The 16,886-nt window shown below is 39.2% G+C and overlaps 1 protein-coding gene across 1 annotated transcript; it reads left to right on the top strand.

Moving 5' to 3' along the window:
• The first annotated feature begins 712 nt into the window (after positions 1 to 712).
• On the top strand, positions 713 to 16,563 carry KIAA1191 (KIAA1191 ortholog). The gene is made up of 9 exons (XM_063292100.1): positions 713 to 888; positions 3,405 to 3,499; positions 3,744 to 3,826; positions 7,917 to 8,107; positions 9,104 to 9,227; positions 10,943 to 11,067; positions 11,952 to 12,058; positions 12,350 to 12,492; positions 14,986 to 16,563. The coding sequence occupies exons 3-9, from the start codon at positions 3,799 to 3,801 to the stop codon at positions 15,192 to 15,194; spliced, it is 927 nt and encodes a 308-aa protein (XP_063148170.1). The 5' UTR covers positions 713 to 888; positions 3,405 to 3,499; positions 3,744 to 3,798; the 3' UTR covers positions 15,195 to 16,563.
• The last annotated feature ends 323 nt before the right edge of the window (positions 16,564 to 16,886 follow it).

Raw genomic sequence — 16,886 nt, forward strand, 5'->3', positions numbered from 1 at the left:
ACTGCAGTAAAACAGCCACAGTAAAATCTTGATGTCTTGCAAATGTACCATCTCTTCTAATCCACTTTCCAGTTTCAAATGTTAACGACACCTACTACTGTACAGTATGCTCTTTTTAAATCTCAGCTGAGCAACTACATGCACTAAATATGCTGTGTAAATGTATAAAGTTGGCTGCAAATACAGAAAACGAAAAAATGGGAGAGTTATTTCCATTTTCCTCAAGGCTCACAGGGCCTTGAGCATCTGAAGGAAAGTGTAATAAAGAACAAGTTACACTTCCCATTATTTCATAGCAAACAAGCTTTACTATTTCCTCTTTTTTGGTGCCTTCTGGTCAGTTTTGACTCCTGGTGACTTGGTCTCTGCAGTTTTCTCTGCAAGATGTTCAGAAACGGTTTGCCACTATCTCCTTCCTAGGGTTGAGAAAGAATGACTGGCCCAAGGTCACCCAGCTGGCTATATTCCTAAAGCGGGATTAGCATTCACAGTCTCCCTGTTTCTGGCCTGATGCCTTTGCCGCTACACTAAAGTGGCTCCATTCTCCACCAACCCCATTCAACTCACGGAACTTGAAACTGCACCCCAGCCACCCCCGTCTAGAAACGCAACCAGCAGAGTTCTCGCGAGACTCCCGGCTTAGGCGCTACGGCGCCCCCTGCTGGAGGCTGTAAGCCAGGCAGTCGCGGTGGGCGAGCTGGATCGGTCAGCTCGCTCTGCGTCTCTTCTTCTCGGGTTCATTTGCGCCATGGCGGCTCCAAGCCTCGGCGACTCAGGCCTGCTTGCGGGGAGCCTATTGTGCCTGCTTCTTTCGACCAACCTGCGACCCCGGCAGGTCTGTTAGTACTGGGGGAACCTGGTGCGGGGGCTGCAGGCAGCCCAAGGCAGGTACGTTCTCGAAAGGCGATGGCGAGCGAGGGAGGCTGCGCCGGGCCCTGTTGGCGGTGAGCGGGCGAGGTTGCTGGTGGCCGCCTGTGGTGTGTGGCTGAGCCGTGGGAAGTGGGTCCAGCGTGGTCTGAGTGGGGCTGGTTTGACTCTGAAATCTTGCTCCCGGGAAACGAAGTATAGAGAAGAGGCAGAAGATACCGTACGTGATGAAACCTGAAGCAGCGAACTTCGCCGGCCCTCTTGCGACTTAAAGAAAGGAGGTCCCGTGGGATGCACCGGGATTTGCTTTCGTGTAAACACCCCTCCTGTGGTGCTCTTGGGCTCCGTGCTTGTTTTCTCGCTTCTGAACGTTTTAGGGCTGGAGCGTAGCTGCCTCTCTCTCAGACACGCTTGGCTTCGTGTGCATTTTCCTTCTGTACCCGCCCCGGAAAATATTTCATCTCTTTTTCTGGCAGCTGCTAAGTAGTGCTTAATAATGGAAACTAAGCTGAGATTTTCAAATGAACTGCACAGTAATATGAAACGCCATGTTTTCTTCTTCTGAACTCTGTTCCAAATGCAACAGAAATTACTGAGTCAGAGCGGGTAAAAAGACGGATTAGGCAGTAGTTATGGAGTTCAGCACAGTAGTCCAGTGCCCTTGGGAAGCTCCCAACCCTGGACAGCTATAACCCCTTTCCAGTCTGCTTTCCAGGAGCCAGCATTTAAGACATGCTGCCTTGTTTCAGGAGATAGTAAACAGCTGGTGGTGGTAGCAGCCATTGATAGTTTGGTCCTCCATTAACCTGCTGAGCCCAGTCCCTTTTTAAAACCATCTGACTTAGCTGCTATTATAATAACTGTTAGAACTGAATCCCCCAGTTTAACAATGCAGTATATTTATATATGTATCTGTATATAAATATCTGTGGTAGCAGCCATTGGTTGATTATGTGCCATCAAGTTGTTTTTGATTCCTAGTGACTACCTCAATAGCCTTTTCTTTCTGTCTTCCTTTACTTTCAGTGAGGGAAAGGTTGCAACTGTAAAGCTCTGCAGTTACTACTTGAAGCTCTTTTAAATTAGATGGAGGGTTGCATTAGAATGAACTGCAAATGCGTTTTATGCTCTAGGGTTTGCATGTTACCACCCTGTTCTTTAGAGAAGCTTGGGCAAGACTTCTAATGGTCATTTTGTTCATTTTCCTCTTATTTGCATTTATTTGTCAACTCATAACAGTCTCTCCTGTGGTTGTGCAGTTCTTTATTTGAATGTAAGCCAGGTAAAATGTTAGTATGAGACCATAAATGAGTACTGTATTGTTTGGATATTTTGTACACTACCCAGGAACTTAGGTGATGGATGACCTTACAGTCAAATTAAGTTCCTTTGCAAATTAGGAAGTAAAATCTGTAACTTTGGTCAACAGTGATGACGGTAGAATAATAGATGACAGACCATCATTACTATTACTTATATCCAGATACTACTATTTTTATTCTATCGCATGTATTCATATCATCTTAGAACAGTGCTGTTGGGGAATATGTATGTTAAATCTTGGGTTTCCCTATTAGTAAATCTCTCCTAAAATAGTGGTCTGTGTACTTGAATTATGTACTCATGTTGGTTTATGAGGTAAATACTTGTATTAAGCTTTGAATGTGCGATAATTCAGTAAGTAGATTTCTATTTTAATACCCTTATCTTATAGTTAAAGATCTTTAAAATAGGTGTAAATGCTGCTTCACATCAGATAATCTTTATTTTGGTCATGGATCAACACAATTTACATTCAGTATTAAAATTAAAGCCATCCTGTTGTGCCAATTGTTAGCTTACTATAACAACTAAAACTTGAAAGTGCTAGGACAAATATAAAAACATAATGCCAATGCCATGAGGATTGTACATAGGAATAGGATTATGAAGTCAGCTATGAATGAAGCTATATAAATCTGTGTAATTGGTGTACAGTACTATTATATAAAACTGTATATAATTCCAAAATGACCAACCCAGAATATTAAATCGCTAAATCACAAAAGTCTACAAGTATTTCAAAACTGAATATTAACGGTGTGACTGAAAAACTATAATGCAAATATTTAGGTAGAACGTAGAAAGGAATACATACAGTATCTTCCAAACAGTATGTGATTACTAGATTCTGATTGTGCTGTAAGGCGTTGAGTGTGCTGTAATGCTGTGGTATTGTTCCGGTACTAATATGCTAACTTTTATCATATGGGATTTGTGTTTTTTCAGCTATCCTTTTCTCCCCTCCAGCCGAGTTGAGATTTCTTTGGTATAACTAGCTAGATATTTCAGTCAGGATCATATCAAAAGTTGCAGAATCTCCAGATGGAGGCATTTCATGATTGGAGAATTACCAAGTAATTGGTAGTTATTTCACAACAAAGTAGTTAAAGCAATTCTTAGCATATCTAATAATACTAAGAAAATATACACATCTGTTGCAATTTGACTTACTGCTTTAACTTTTAAAAAATTTATTGCTTCTTAATTTTTGTTAGTCTTTCTGCATGGAAGCTCCTGGAGATGATTTGATAGTTTCAGCTTCAGCAAGAGAATGCCCTATTTTGACATCTTTCTGTCATCATAACTTGTGGTAAGATCCTTTAGCTTTTATTTTTTCCTTATCATAACAAATTTTATTAGGGTAATACCCAGACAAATTAATTTCTAATGTTATATAATTAAATTGTTGCCTTCAAATTAAATGTTACCCAGCATGCATTTTTTAAAAATAAAAGATTTAGAACTTTCTCATAATATTCTAGGTTTTATTATAAGCCAACATATTTTATTCTAGTCTAATTGTTACAGACCAAAATACCTTATATTTTTATTAGGTAACAGCAGTCCTGTCCTGGATTTCTAAATAGTGAAGCATCTGGAGTTACAATCATGACTTCAAGACGAACAGATGTTCCTGGTAAAACTAACTGACAAAGAATTCATATATTTTTAAATAGGGTTCAGTAGCAAATGTAATAAATATTTAATTTCCAATTCAAGTTGCCCAAGAGTTTAATAATATTGTAATGAGGAGGGCTTACTTATATCTAGATGTATGTACAAGAGAACCAAAGGCCCAGAGAGATGGGTGGGTAGAACCTTCATCCCCACTCTTTATTGGATGTATTCAAGAATAAGCTATGCAGCTCCTGGCTCAATGCTTTAATTTGGATTCCTTATTGAATAGGAGGTTGGACTTGATGGTCTAAATGTTAGCTCTGTGATTCTAATACTCTGAAGTTCTGGCTTTGCTGCAAGGAGATTATATTTTGCTTCAGTTAGCTTTGAACTAACATGCCTGTTAGCTTTCTTCTTTTAAGTAGAGATATTAATTATCGAGATTGGCTAGCTGGATGGTGATATCTAAACTTGCAAAATGAGTAGTTTTGTTATTAGAAAAATACTATATTATCTTCTCTTTCTTAAAAGAGGTTTTATATGCTATCTACAGGATTATGTATTTAATTATTCTGATATTAGCATGTATTCTGTTGAGTTCTGATTTTAATTTGCCATTGAGCATGTTTGTTTTGATTGGAAAGCTAGTGTGCCTCTCTTCCTTGAGCATATGTGGAAAAAAGTTAACTATTTTGGGACAGTAGATTAGGCTAGTATATATCTTCAATCAGCAATAGAAAATACTTCAAAATCCTTCATGCATTTGTAAGTAAGAATTTTCCAGCATTGCCTTTTCATATCCCCTCTCCCCCCTGTATTTGGAAGAAAGCAAACTGAATGTCAGAACAAATTGTGGAAATTGCTTTGAAGAGAAGCCAAAGCCAAGAAAGACAAAAATCTCAGGAAGGAATTTAACGAAGAGTTTCAGAGAGCTGTTAGAAGAGACAAGAGCAGTATTAAAATGGCATCTGTAAAGTCATTTAAGATGGAAACAGACATGGAAAAACAAAGTCTTCCAAAAGATCTCTCAATTCAGAAGGAGAATCCAACTTCAAATTGGCATGCTAACGGACACCAGTGGACAGATAATAACTGATTCAAAGATCAAACAAAGATGGAAGGAGTATAGTGCAATTACTGCACAGTACAAATGTACAGAGATGTCAGCATCCAAGATATCTTAGAAGATATCCCCTACTTAAAAGAACCTCTAGTACTAGAAATATGTCAAACAATAGAAGAAGAATAAATAACCAATCTATGCCAGCAAATCTGGAGGATGACACAGTGCTTTTGTCTGGGGACTGAAGAAGGTCGGTCTACATTGGGGTCCCCAAACTCTTCAGCTCATCGACCCTTTCATGAAGCTTCAGATTGTTCATTGACTCCCAAATATTTATTACATGAATATAATTTAATACTACTTTAACTAGTAGTACTAGAGATAGTAACAACAACAACGGATAGTTCCATCGACCCTTCAGGGTTGATATTGACCACTTTGTGGAACCGTGATCTATATTCTAATACCAGAGAAAGGAGACTTAAAGGAGTGTGCAAACTATCATGGCCATAATTTCGCATGCTAAAAAAATAATGCGTAGGGTCATCCAATGCAGACTAGAGCCCTACTTGTAAAAAAAGAGGCCAGGTGTTCAAACTGGCTTTAGAAAAGGCCAAGGAACACCAAACGTTATTGCTGATGTGTGCTGGAAAATTGAGAAAGCCGAAGAATGCCAAAAAGAAGTCAGCATGTGCTTCCTTGATTATAGAAAGGCGGTCAATCGTATTTATTTATTTATTTATATCCTGCCTTTATTATTTCTATAAATATTAAGCTGTGGAATGTGCTTAGAAAAATGGGAACATCTCATTGCCTCACACGAAATCTATATACAGGTCAAGAAACCAGAATTTGGACAGAACATGGTGAAATGGACTGGCTCCAGTTTGGCAAAGGAGTGAGACAAGGCTGTATACTCTTCCTTATTTATTTAACCTAGTGCTGAATATATACTAAGGGAAACTGGATTGGGAGAAGATGAACATGGTTATAAAATCGGAGAAAGAAAGAGTAATCTGTGCTATGCTGATGACACTACTCTCATAACTGAAAATGCAAAGGATCTCCAAGCTCTAGTAATATAAGTAGTCCTTGCTTACTGATCATTTGTTCAGTAACCATTTGAAGTTGTGATGGTGCTGAAGAAGTGGTACTTACAACCGGTCCCTGAAGTTCTGGCTATCGCAATGTCCCTGTGGTCACGTGATTGCCATTTGCGACCTTCCCTGCCAGTTTCCCACAAGCAAATTCAATGGGGAAGCCAGCAGGGAAGGTCGCAAGTTGCTCTGGTAAGTCCCCCTGCCTTTCTGCATGTGTGCCCCGTTGTGCCATCCAACCCACCGACCTTCCTGCACACACACCCCGTCGCACCATCCACCCCCCAGCCTCTCACCACAGCACCCCCCGCCTCCCCCAACTGGCATGCATCTTCCGCTGGCCCTCCAGGGCCGCCTCCAGCCTTTCCCCCCACAGCACCCCCATACTCCTTACCTGGGACTCCCGCTGCTTCCCGCTTAATGACCCACACAGCTTGGGATTACGATGGTGACCGGGACTGCTGGGATTGTTGTTGCTAAGCAATGGGGTCATGTGACATCGTGCTTTATGACTGCATCACTTAGCAATGGCAATCTCGGTCCCAGTTGCCGTCATAACCTGAGGACTACCTGTAAAAATCAAGGAGCACAGTGAAAAGGAATCAGAACTAAATATAAAGAAAAACAAACTAATGACAAGAGGCCCAACAACCAGCCTTAGAATTGACAGTGAAATTATCTCAGTGGTGGATAGCTTCTGCCTTTTAGGATCAACCCTTAACAATAAAGGAATAAACAGTCGAAAATATGCCAGACTAGAACTTGGTAGAACAGCCATAAAGGCCTTTGAAAAGATAATTAAACACTATGATGTGTCTATACCTACAAAGATCAGAATAGTGCAGGCAATAGTATTGTCTGGGACACTCAATGGGAGCGAGAGTTAGACTTTGAAAAAGTAGTATTAAATAGTATTGATGCTTTTGAGCTTTAGTGTTGGAGAAGACTCCTGAGAATACCATGGACAGCCAAGCAAACAGACAAATGGATCATTGAATAAAGCAACCCAGAGTTCTCACTTGAGGCACAATGACCGGGCTCAAATTATCCTATTTTGGACACATTATGCAAAGACCTAGCTCTCTGGAGAAGGCTAGGAAAGGTGGAAAAAAAAGAAGAGGATGACCAGCAGCAAGGTGGATGGCTTCAGTTGCCGTGGCGATGAGTGCACCATTGGAAGACCAGGTTGGGGAAAGATCATCATAGAGAAAAGCTATCAATGTAATTGCTAGTAGTCGACACCAACTTCATGACATATAATAAATCAATCAATGTATGTGCACACTATTAAAAGGAAATCTGGATCATCCCCTAAATGTCTTATATTGAAGGAAATCAATGGTATATAAAATTCTGACCTTAAAAATTGTGTTTTAGTAATTCTGCAGTAACAACATTTTAAACACATTTGGCTAGGAATTTTATAGCCCTAACAATTTTTTACATGTCATATTTGAAATGAACCTACAAAACAAAAGATGATGTTTAAATCGGGGGTGGGCAACCATGATCCTAGGACAACGTGGAGTCTTTAGCCTAATTTCAGAAGACATTTTGCAGGTGAGATCTTTGGGGAAAAAATCTGCTTTTCTCTAGCAGTAACTGCTGTGAGAGGGAATATGGGCAGAAAAGGTGTGCCGAGGAGAAATGTAGATTTGGTGAGAATTAGTGTCCTTATCCATCTCTTGCTTCAGCCTTATTCATCATTCCTAAGCAGTGTGGACCTCAATAGAAAAGATTGCCACCGTGCATTAGATCATGGTATAGTATGATATAGCTTCATTTGATTATTAAGACTATGTTAGTTGCATCAAAAATGTCCCAAAATTATGGTACTGATCCTAGAAGACCCTTAATGAAAGGAGAGCTAATTTTATCTATTCTGCTTGTGAAAAGATGAAATACTAAAAGTTCAGGTCACTGTGTGAAATCTCAATCTCCATCCTTAGCTATAGAACATGGCTCTGGAAGCCTTCTAGGGAAGATATCCCAGCCAATTGGAATGAGTCGTCGGGCATTCAGTTACGATGATGCCCTGGAAGACACAGCGCCAATGACCCCTCCTCCTTCAGACATGATCTCCAATATCTTGTGGAAACAACCAGTCATTCCAGAACACAAATACGAAAAGCTTTCCCAGGTACGCAGTCTGCGGAGCAGATAGAGAGATTGTATGGGGTTTCTAGTGATAATTTCCTGTTGATCAGGAGATGGTAGTTCACCTAACTAACCACTGAAATTAAGCATATTGAAGCATTTGGTTAGAAGGTATGATATATTTTTAAATCCATAAATCCGTAGAGGTAAATGTCTTTTAAAAATGACACAGTTCTGTACCGATAAGACTTGGTAAAATGTTCCTTATGAAAAGAATTCGAGACAACAGTGGAGAAGAAGGTATAATTCTAGACAGAGTACTTTGAACAAAGGCATGTATTTCAATTAAAACTTTTTCTATGAAAAGGTATATTCTGCATTGAGTGTAAGCTGTGTGCTCTGAAGCTTTATTTTGGAAATTTTAGGTTAAACTGAAGGAAATGAGATAAAATCTACAAGTTTACTCATTCTGTAAAGTCTTTATTACTGTCTTAATATAGATACTTATAACACAGACTGAAAATCTGAAATTCATATCTGAGCTATACTAGCCTTAAACAACTAAAAAAACTTTAATTATGCTGCATAATGTTAACTTTGATTCTTTTATAAAACTAAGAGTGTTTTTTATAAGGGAAGGAAGCAGTTAGGATTGTCGTTCTGATATATGGTCCATTTCTTAGAAATAGCGAGTAACCTGAAAATTGTGCTTGTTACCTTAAGCAGGAAAATTAATGGCAAAGGGTGGAATTATTGAGTGGAGAGCCTTTTTACTTATTTCTGTAGCAGACTTTTTCCAGTGAAAATAAAAGTGGCTTATTTAGTGAACTCTTGTCAAAATGGCTAAAAGATTGGTGGTTTCAAAATGCTGTACAGTGTAAGAACATTGTAGGCAAGAGAGTGGAAATACATCAATTCAAGAGTATTGTCTTCAGTGCTACGGTTCCAAAACGCTTCCCCATGAGATCAGTAGTTTTATATGGAATTCTCCTAATTTTGTCTCTTTTTCCTCAAACTGTACCTGCCTTCCTCTGTACAGGTTGAGGAAGGGGAGACTAGCATGCATTCCTCTGCCCAAATCCCCTCATCTTCCTCTGAGGTGAACAAGATACCAGTAGTGAAGGCCAAAGCCACCCACATCATCATGAATTCTCTCATTGCAAGTAAGAGCTCTTGCATTCCTCTGGTAGGCAAGTTAATTTGCACAGAGAATTTTGCAATGTAGGTTGTTTCCCATTTATTTGTGAATTATTTCTGATGTTCTTCTGAATTATGACATAGTGCTATTTGTGCAGAGGGAAAAATTGCATAATAGGAGGTGACATCTTTAAATTCTAAATAAAATGTCACAACAACCACTTTGATTCTGATACCTGTTATACCTCAAATGCAAACTTGCCGATGAAAAACTGAATAATATGTTTCCAAAGTGCTATGGCACTGTATTGCACTTTTTGTGACAGTATTGATTCTCTACTGCCATCTACCATTCATTAGTTTGGCTAACTTATTTCTTTGTCCAAAAAATGTTGTCTTCAACCAAATGGTTGTGGGAGGCAAATTCTTGCCACTTGTGTATTAGTAGCTGGTACATCTTTGTGGGAAATAAAGAACATAGTGACTTAATAGAGAATTAGACTGAAAAATCAAAAGGTTGGCAATAATACATACAATATATTAATGGGCAGTTAATTGGAAAATAGGCTGTGTAACTTCATAATCAGTGCTTCAGTTAGGACTATAGTATAGTGCAATTTAAAGCTTTATACCCCTTTCTGTGTTTGATCTGCCATAGCTTTAGAAACCCTAGTGTGATCTTACTATTGAGTACATGTTCTTGAATTTTATTCATTTGAGTGAGTGAGTGAGTGATATGCTGCCTTTATTTTTGTGCAAATCCAGGCAGTGCACATAATGCTCCTGCCTCCTATTTTCTCCACCACAATAACCCTGTGAGGTGAGGTGGGCTGAGAGAGAATGGCCCAGTCACTTAGCTGGCTTTCATGCCTAAGGGAGGCCTAGAACTCTATTTGTCTAGTAAACACAACAGCATGGAAGATGAGTTCTGCAAATTCAAGCTTACTTTTCTTTCCCATCAAATTAAAATTGTCTAGCAAGGTTTACTTTACTGTAGAAAAAATATTTTATTTAAGAAAAATGATAGAGAAATATATCTTAATAGTTAAAAACTCTGTATCTTAGTGGTAGAATGCTCTGTTTGAATATCTAAGGATCAAGATTCATATCCTGTTGTCTCCTGCTAAAGATTGAAATCTTGGAAACTGATGTCAGTTTAAATAATACAGAGTTAGATAACTAATGATCTGTCTCAGAATAAGGGCACTGGGACATCATTTACCAAAAAAAGCAACAAGGAATGGGCAGTGTTTTTGACATGAATAGAAAAAAACTTGAAGAGAAGCATTATTAAGTTCTGGCATCCCCAGAACTTAATACAGCTTTTGTGCTTCGTAGCCTCCTCCTTAGCAAGATTTTATTTCTATGCAAAGAAATTTATGTGAAAGAAGTTGTTAGAACATGCTGGAAACTGCTGTGGTAAAGCTTAAAAAATATGACTCAAGAAGTAATGGGAGAAGGAAAGCGTGTGTATTTATGTGAATGAAAGAATCCTGAGCCATTGATACAGTCCTAAATTACCTTGCTGTTACAATCTTCATCAAGTCCTCGTTTCCATTTTCTAAAGTTTCCATGTTCAGAATGTTCTAGATCCTGTGTTATACATGGTACAAATGGTTTAAAGAAAGTCTGCACTCTGCTTTATTAGTAACTATGGATGCTTATGACATCACTCTTAGAAAATTGTAGTAGGCAGCACAGTTTTGAGAAATGTGTGAATGTGTATTGTTGTCCATTCTAGAACAAACCCAGGAGAGCATTCAGCGATTTGAACAGCAGGCAGGGCTAAGAGATGCTGGATACACTCCACACAAAGGCCTAACTGCAGAAGAAACAAAATATCATCGTGTGGCTGAGTCATTCCATGTAAGGTGTTTGGGTCCTACTGTGCTTTAGTCATCAAGTATTCTAGTTGGTAGAGATGGTTAGTTATTACTTTACAGAACCAAGTGTGGAGTAAAGAGACATTTATTGCTGTGCACCTTTGATACATTGTGATTCATTATTTTTTCTGTTGTACATTTTTGGATGTGTGTTTAAAGTATGTTTAAATGGGGAATGAGCAAAATTTGTTAATCCAGGACTGGAAAATTCTGGAAAACTCTGAAACATTCCTTTTTTTTTTCTGGACTGTGCCATTCTGGGAGTGGTTTGGCAGTACCCAGAAGTAAATCCTCTGAACCAGAAAGTGGCTAATGTATGATAACCCCTGGAGCATCTCAAGCCATTTCTGGCCTGGATAATTTACTTGTAGAAACCAGTCCTCCAGAACTGCATGATCTGTTGGGAAGTGGAATGTTCTGAGTGGGAACAAAATGGTCTCTTCTTGATGAATTAGTACATTCTTAATGTAAATACAGTGCTGTGCATTCTTGATTCAATACCAATGCATTGGCAGTGAAAGTAACAATATAAACCCCTGTTTCCATGGTATCACAGTCCAGCCTTTCTGAGGAAGGGCATTTCAGCTTTCTACTACTGGGAAGCAGCCATTTTTTTCTTATCTGCCTATTGCAGTTCATGCTAAACTGACTAGATAGCTCAGTAATAGATGTGACTTCAAAACGGTATGCTCTGAAACATATCTACTTATTTCCATAAGAACCTATAATCTTGAATGAAGCTTTTTAAAATACCACCAAATGCTTTCATAAAACTCTGCTGACAAAAAATGTGGAATCAACTTTGATTATTGGTGGGGTCTAGGTTAAATTCAGAAAGTTTCCAAATGTTTGTTGCCTTTCTAACAGAATTTGAAGATGCAAAGTGGAGAGATGGTAAAAGAAGATAAACAGGCCTCTTCTGCCCAGTCCACACCAAGCAGTACTCCTCATTCTTCTCCCAAGCGCCCATACAGGTACATTTCCTAAAAGGACAGTAAAATCACAAATTGTCTTGAACGTCTTGAACATCTAGATTCCTTTGCATATTTTAAGTATTCATATTAGGAATCTGTTTGATTCTCCAGATGTTGTGCTCTTACTGTTGATTGCTACTTCGTGAAACACTTCATGTGAAGTTCCCCTAGGTTTATGTTCTGTTTTAAATTTGCTTGGAGTGAGGGTATCTGTTGGGAAGACTTGCTTGCAGAAATCTGATGCACAAAAGTCTAGTTCCTCTGTTTTGGTTTCTGGTTCTTTCACTGAAGGGGCTGGTTTAGTCATGGAACTTACGCTTCTGTCACTGGTCCTGATCGTGCTTCCATGGATTCCAACAGTGGTGAAGCTGTACCACCTGAAAAATGGAGCATTTTTGGACCTAGAGCTCTTCAGAGACCTACTACTGAGTCAGGTATAATATATTTTGAGAAAACATGATTTTTATATAAAAAAGAATAAATACACTTTACAGAGGTTCACAGTTAAAAAAATGTGTAAATTAAGATCTGAAGTCCAACTTTAGATTGAAAAATTAAGGCTAAAAAGAATAAAGTTTATAAAAGGCCTTAAAAGTAAAATATAATTTGAAGCAGACTTGAATTGAAATTGTAGAACTTCTGTCATTTTACAGAGATACAGCTTTTTGCAAATTGTAGCACAGGTCTTGGATATTGCATTCATGAAACTTACAATGGGTAGCATCAACTCTGTCTTGAATGTTTAGTACTATTTCCCTACTTTCTAGGATTATTAAATCCTATTGTATATATAGACCTATTCTGCTGTAGCTGTAGTTCAATTGGTAGAGCATTTGTTTTACTAATAGAAAGTTCTAGTTACCTCTCTATTTAAAAATACCTGATTAGTAGCTGATGGTGAAGTTTTCTATATTACAATTTGGTAAGCATTTCCAAATGAATTAGAATAGAACAGGAATCCTCAATTATTTGAAAGGGAGTATAAGAGTCCCAGGAGTGTATTATTGAGATATGATTGGGGGAGAGTAGCAATGTTGCTGTTTTAGAAATCTACTGAGCTGCATTTCATGGTCCCAAGGTAGGGGAAGTGGGGTAGTGCTGACTGGTAGGACAATCTAGCAGGGACCAGGGACCCTGTGCTGGAATTTGTAGTCTACAGATGCCTATTTGTGGTGTTGGACCACAGGAACAAGCTACCTTGATTGCGTACTGCCCACCTTGCTGGGCAGCAAATTCCCTTCTGGAGCTCATCATAGGTCTGCAGATAGAATATTCTTGGCTGCTAGTGTTGGGGATCTTTATGCTCTCAGGAGGGTTCAGGAATTCATGGCCGCAGTGGAAATCATGTGCTTGTTCCAAGTAATCTTAGGTCTGATATACACAGGCAGCCCATATGTGAGATCTGATTTTTACTTCTGAGCATTGGCATCTGATCAGAAATTGGAGGATGAAACGGCTAGTCCTTTGTTTGGTCAGATTATACTCTGGTGATTACAATACTCATTTCTTCTGAGAACTTCCAGAAGGGGAACTGCTTAAAATGGTCTGCCCAGCTGCCTGATAGATCTGGATAGATTCCAGAGGCACTCCAGTATGTTCCCAGCAGTCTGGTAGGCAATCATTTTGAACGCCTGGTTGATCTCTGGAATATGAAGGTGACCAGGACATTTAATGCAGTTACCATTGAGCAGCCTCTCCTTGTGTGTCATCCCAGGATGCTCCTTGGTTTACCAAGCACTAGTGGAGGAAGACCAGGAGCAAATTGGATGGATAAGGACTTATGCATGAGCTTACATCATGGTAATAAGGATGATGATGTGGTAAAGTCACTCCTTTCTTCTCTGCCCTGATTGTGTTCCTGCAGCTCTATTTAGGGCGGCCTGTGCTTGTTCGTGATGCAGGAAGATTTTTCTGAGGACCACCTTAAGATCTTGGGGCAGCATTTTGCTGAAAAATCACTACAGTCTTCTCTGGCTTGGACTGTGCATGGGTGAAGTCAGAGGAGGTGATTGGAGTACCATTTTGCAAGGTTACTTGGAGTATGTTTCAGCTTGATGACTCTTGAGTGGATAGGATTATCTGGACCTTGCCAGACTTAACAACTATCTCTTGGCCCCAACTTTCCCTTTTTGAGGATGGTTGCAGAGAGTGGTGAGGCTCCAAATGCAGGGTGGTTGTCCTGTGCACAACTTGGGTTGAAACCTGGATGATGGGGGAGTGCACCACTGCTGGTCCTTTTAGACCTCCTGGCAGCCTTCAGTACCATCAACCATAGTATCTTGCTGGACCTTCTATGAGGGTTGGGAGTTGGGGGTGCTGTTCTGCAGCGATTCAGTCAGTAGTAACAGCATCCCCCAGATTTAAATGATTGCTGCTGTAGCCCTTCTTGGAACATGATACCTTGGCAGTGGTCACCCATATCCTCATCTTCTCTTGAATCGATTATTGCAGTGTGCTTCATGTGAGGCTACCTTTGAAGGCCTCTTGGAAACTGCAGTTTGTGCACAGCCCCCCCTCCTGACATGTGAGAATTACTAGTGCAGTGTAATGCCTGTTGGCTACCACTACATTCTGGGTACAGTCCAAAGTGTGGATTTTAATCTATAAAGTTATTTATGGCTTGGCACCTAGATATCTGCAAACCATCTACTTTGGATTTGTATTTGCCAAATGGGGATGCTGAGACTGTGAGATCAGGGTAAGAAGGGTGGAGTAGCCTCTTTGGGAATATCACAGCGCTATGGCAGCTTATCTTCAAAGGGCTGGAAAAATTCCTGATAACTTTGGAAGAGCTGCTATCTCTTGTCAATAATAATGCTTCTCATTTTCCTCTCCCAGGTTTATCTTTTACTGAAGTTCTAGTAATAGCAAGGTATATATTGAAGCATTTTTCGTAATCTATTTTATATTCTCGTATATTGCCTTAGGGGGCTTTACCATTCAGACATATAAAGGTGTTCCGAAGCCATCTCCAATGGAACTGATGCGTGTACAGGCCACCAGGATGTCAGAGGACTCTGCAAATTTCAAGCCTCCCAAGATGGATATTCCACTCATGGAAGAAAAAAGGCGGTCTCCACATTCTCACAATCTTAAACCCCGGGACTTGAATGTGCTTGCTCCTTCTGGATTTTAGAAGTATTTCTACTTAAATGGCTCAAGTATGTTCTTGCTGTCTGACATGGTTTTAGGGTACACTCCATTCCACTCACATATCCCTGATAAAAAAAGACAACTCTATGCCTTCTAGCTCAGAATTATAAATGGTGATGAAATGAGGCCTGGGCAGCTTTCTGAATTTATTGCTTTTTCCCTCTCAAATGGCTCTCTGGGTACACTATAAATCAAAGTGATCCTACCAGTGAAATTTTATGCAACTACACTTTAAAAAGAAAAGCTACAAAACTGTTGAAGCTGTTTTGAATATTGTGCTCCCACTACTAGATATTCACGCCAGATTACCAATAGACAGTGCATTATTTTTTAATATCTAATTTTTTTTGAGCTTGAAGGGAATGTAGGAAAAAAAGAGGAAATGTAATGTTTTGCTAAGATGTTGTTCCTTGAAGAATTATTCTTCAAATGCAGACACTCTTGCTCTTTTCAAACATAAAAGTTCCATGTCTTAAGAAAGTTTTAGAAGTAAGTAAGTTCCCCTTCTAGTCCTGTGGCATGAAATATGGTATTATTTGTGGTGGGTTTTTCTGTTGCTGAAATCAAATTATTCAGCATGAAGTTGAATGTAGGCAAATTCCTTCATTCCTAGTTAGCCAGACTGTTTTAATAAGGGAGTCACAGAACTGAGATCCCTTGGAGTTTGAAAATTGTAGTCATGCTTTCTATGAAAAGAATGTGAAACAGATTATCATAGAAAGTACAGCAGTCATTCCTATTTAGGCTTCCTTGGGAGGCAAAGGAATCCAAAATAAAATTACTTAATAGAACATGGGAAGATTTTAATTCATTTGCTCAGTGTGTGAATGTTGCTATTAATGATTGATTAAACACCTATTTTCACAGATTTCTATTTTAGATTAATTCATTGAAAGATAAAAGTGTTTGGTATATGTTCTAAGGCAAAGGGGCATATATTGTTTCTTTTTTTTTAGTCTAATATTAAGCTGTTGAATGACATTACAGCAGTGAGACTGCAGCTTAGAAGCATTCCATTATATAAAACCTTTTTTTCTTGAACAGCAAATTTGAGACTTTCATGAACCTTTTTTTAGGTCCTAAGTTGGCCCTACGTCCTATTAAATCCAAATTTTGTTTCCTATGAATTGTGGGTGCTGATATATGTGACTTAACAATCCAGCTTCACCTTTTTTCTTCACAATAGCTGCATCTTGAATTTGCATTGCTTTGATAGTGCTGTGTCAGCTCATCACTGTTGTACCCAGGAGACAGTGATCCTGCTTCTTGGTTAATGTTTAATTTATTTGGTAGTGTTTTGGGCTCATGTCTCTATGCCTAATACTTTTGCAGAATAAACAAACATGAATTAATCTAGAGGTATGGTTGTTATTGCATAGTTTATTGGGCCTTTTGGCAGTAAAATAAAATTTGATTTGATTTGCTTATTGCATAGTGTACAGGGAGTCCTCGCTTAACGACCACTTGTTCAGTAACTGTTCGAAGTTATGACAGCACTGAACAAGTGGTACTTACAACCAGTCCCCAAGCACCCCCGTAATCACGTGATCACGATCTGGGCACTTGCCAGCCAGCTTGCACTTCAGTGGTTGCAGAGTCCTGTAATCATGTGTTTGCCATTTGCAACCTTCCCTGCCAGCTTCCCACAAGCAAAGTCAAACTTGCCCTGGTAAGT

This window comes from Candoia aspera, chromosome 2 (genome assembly GCF_035149785.1).
Source record: "Candoia aspera isolate rCanAsp1 chromosome 2, rCanAsp1.hap2, whole genome shotgun sequence".
NCBI classification, from domain to species: Eukaryota; Metazoa; Chordata; class Lepidosauria; order Squamata; family Boidae; genus Candoia; species Candoia aspera.

Coding starts and splice junctions, on each gene's coding strand:
- KIAA1191 (XM_063292100.1), top strand. CDS start 3,799: ATGACTTCAAGACGAACAGATGTTCCTG. Junction 11,068..11,951: donor GTGTGGCTGAGTCATTCCAT/GTAAGGTGTTTG, acceptor CCTTTCTAACAG/AATTTGAAGATGCAAAGTGG. Junction 12,059..12,349: donor TCTCCCAAGCGCCCATACAG/GTACATTTCCTA, acceptor CTTTCACTGAAG/GGGCTGGTTTAGTCATGGAA.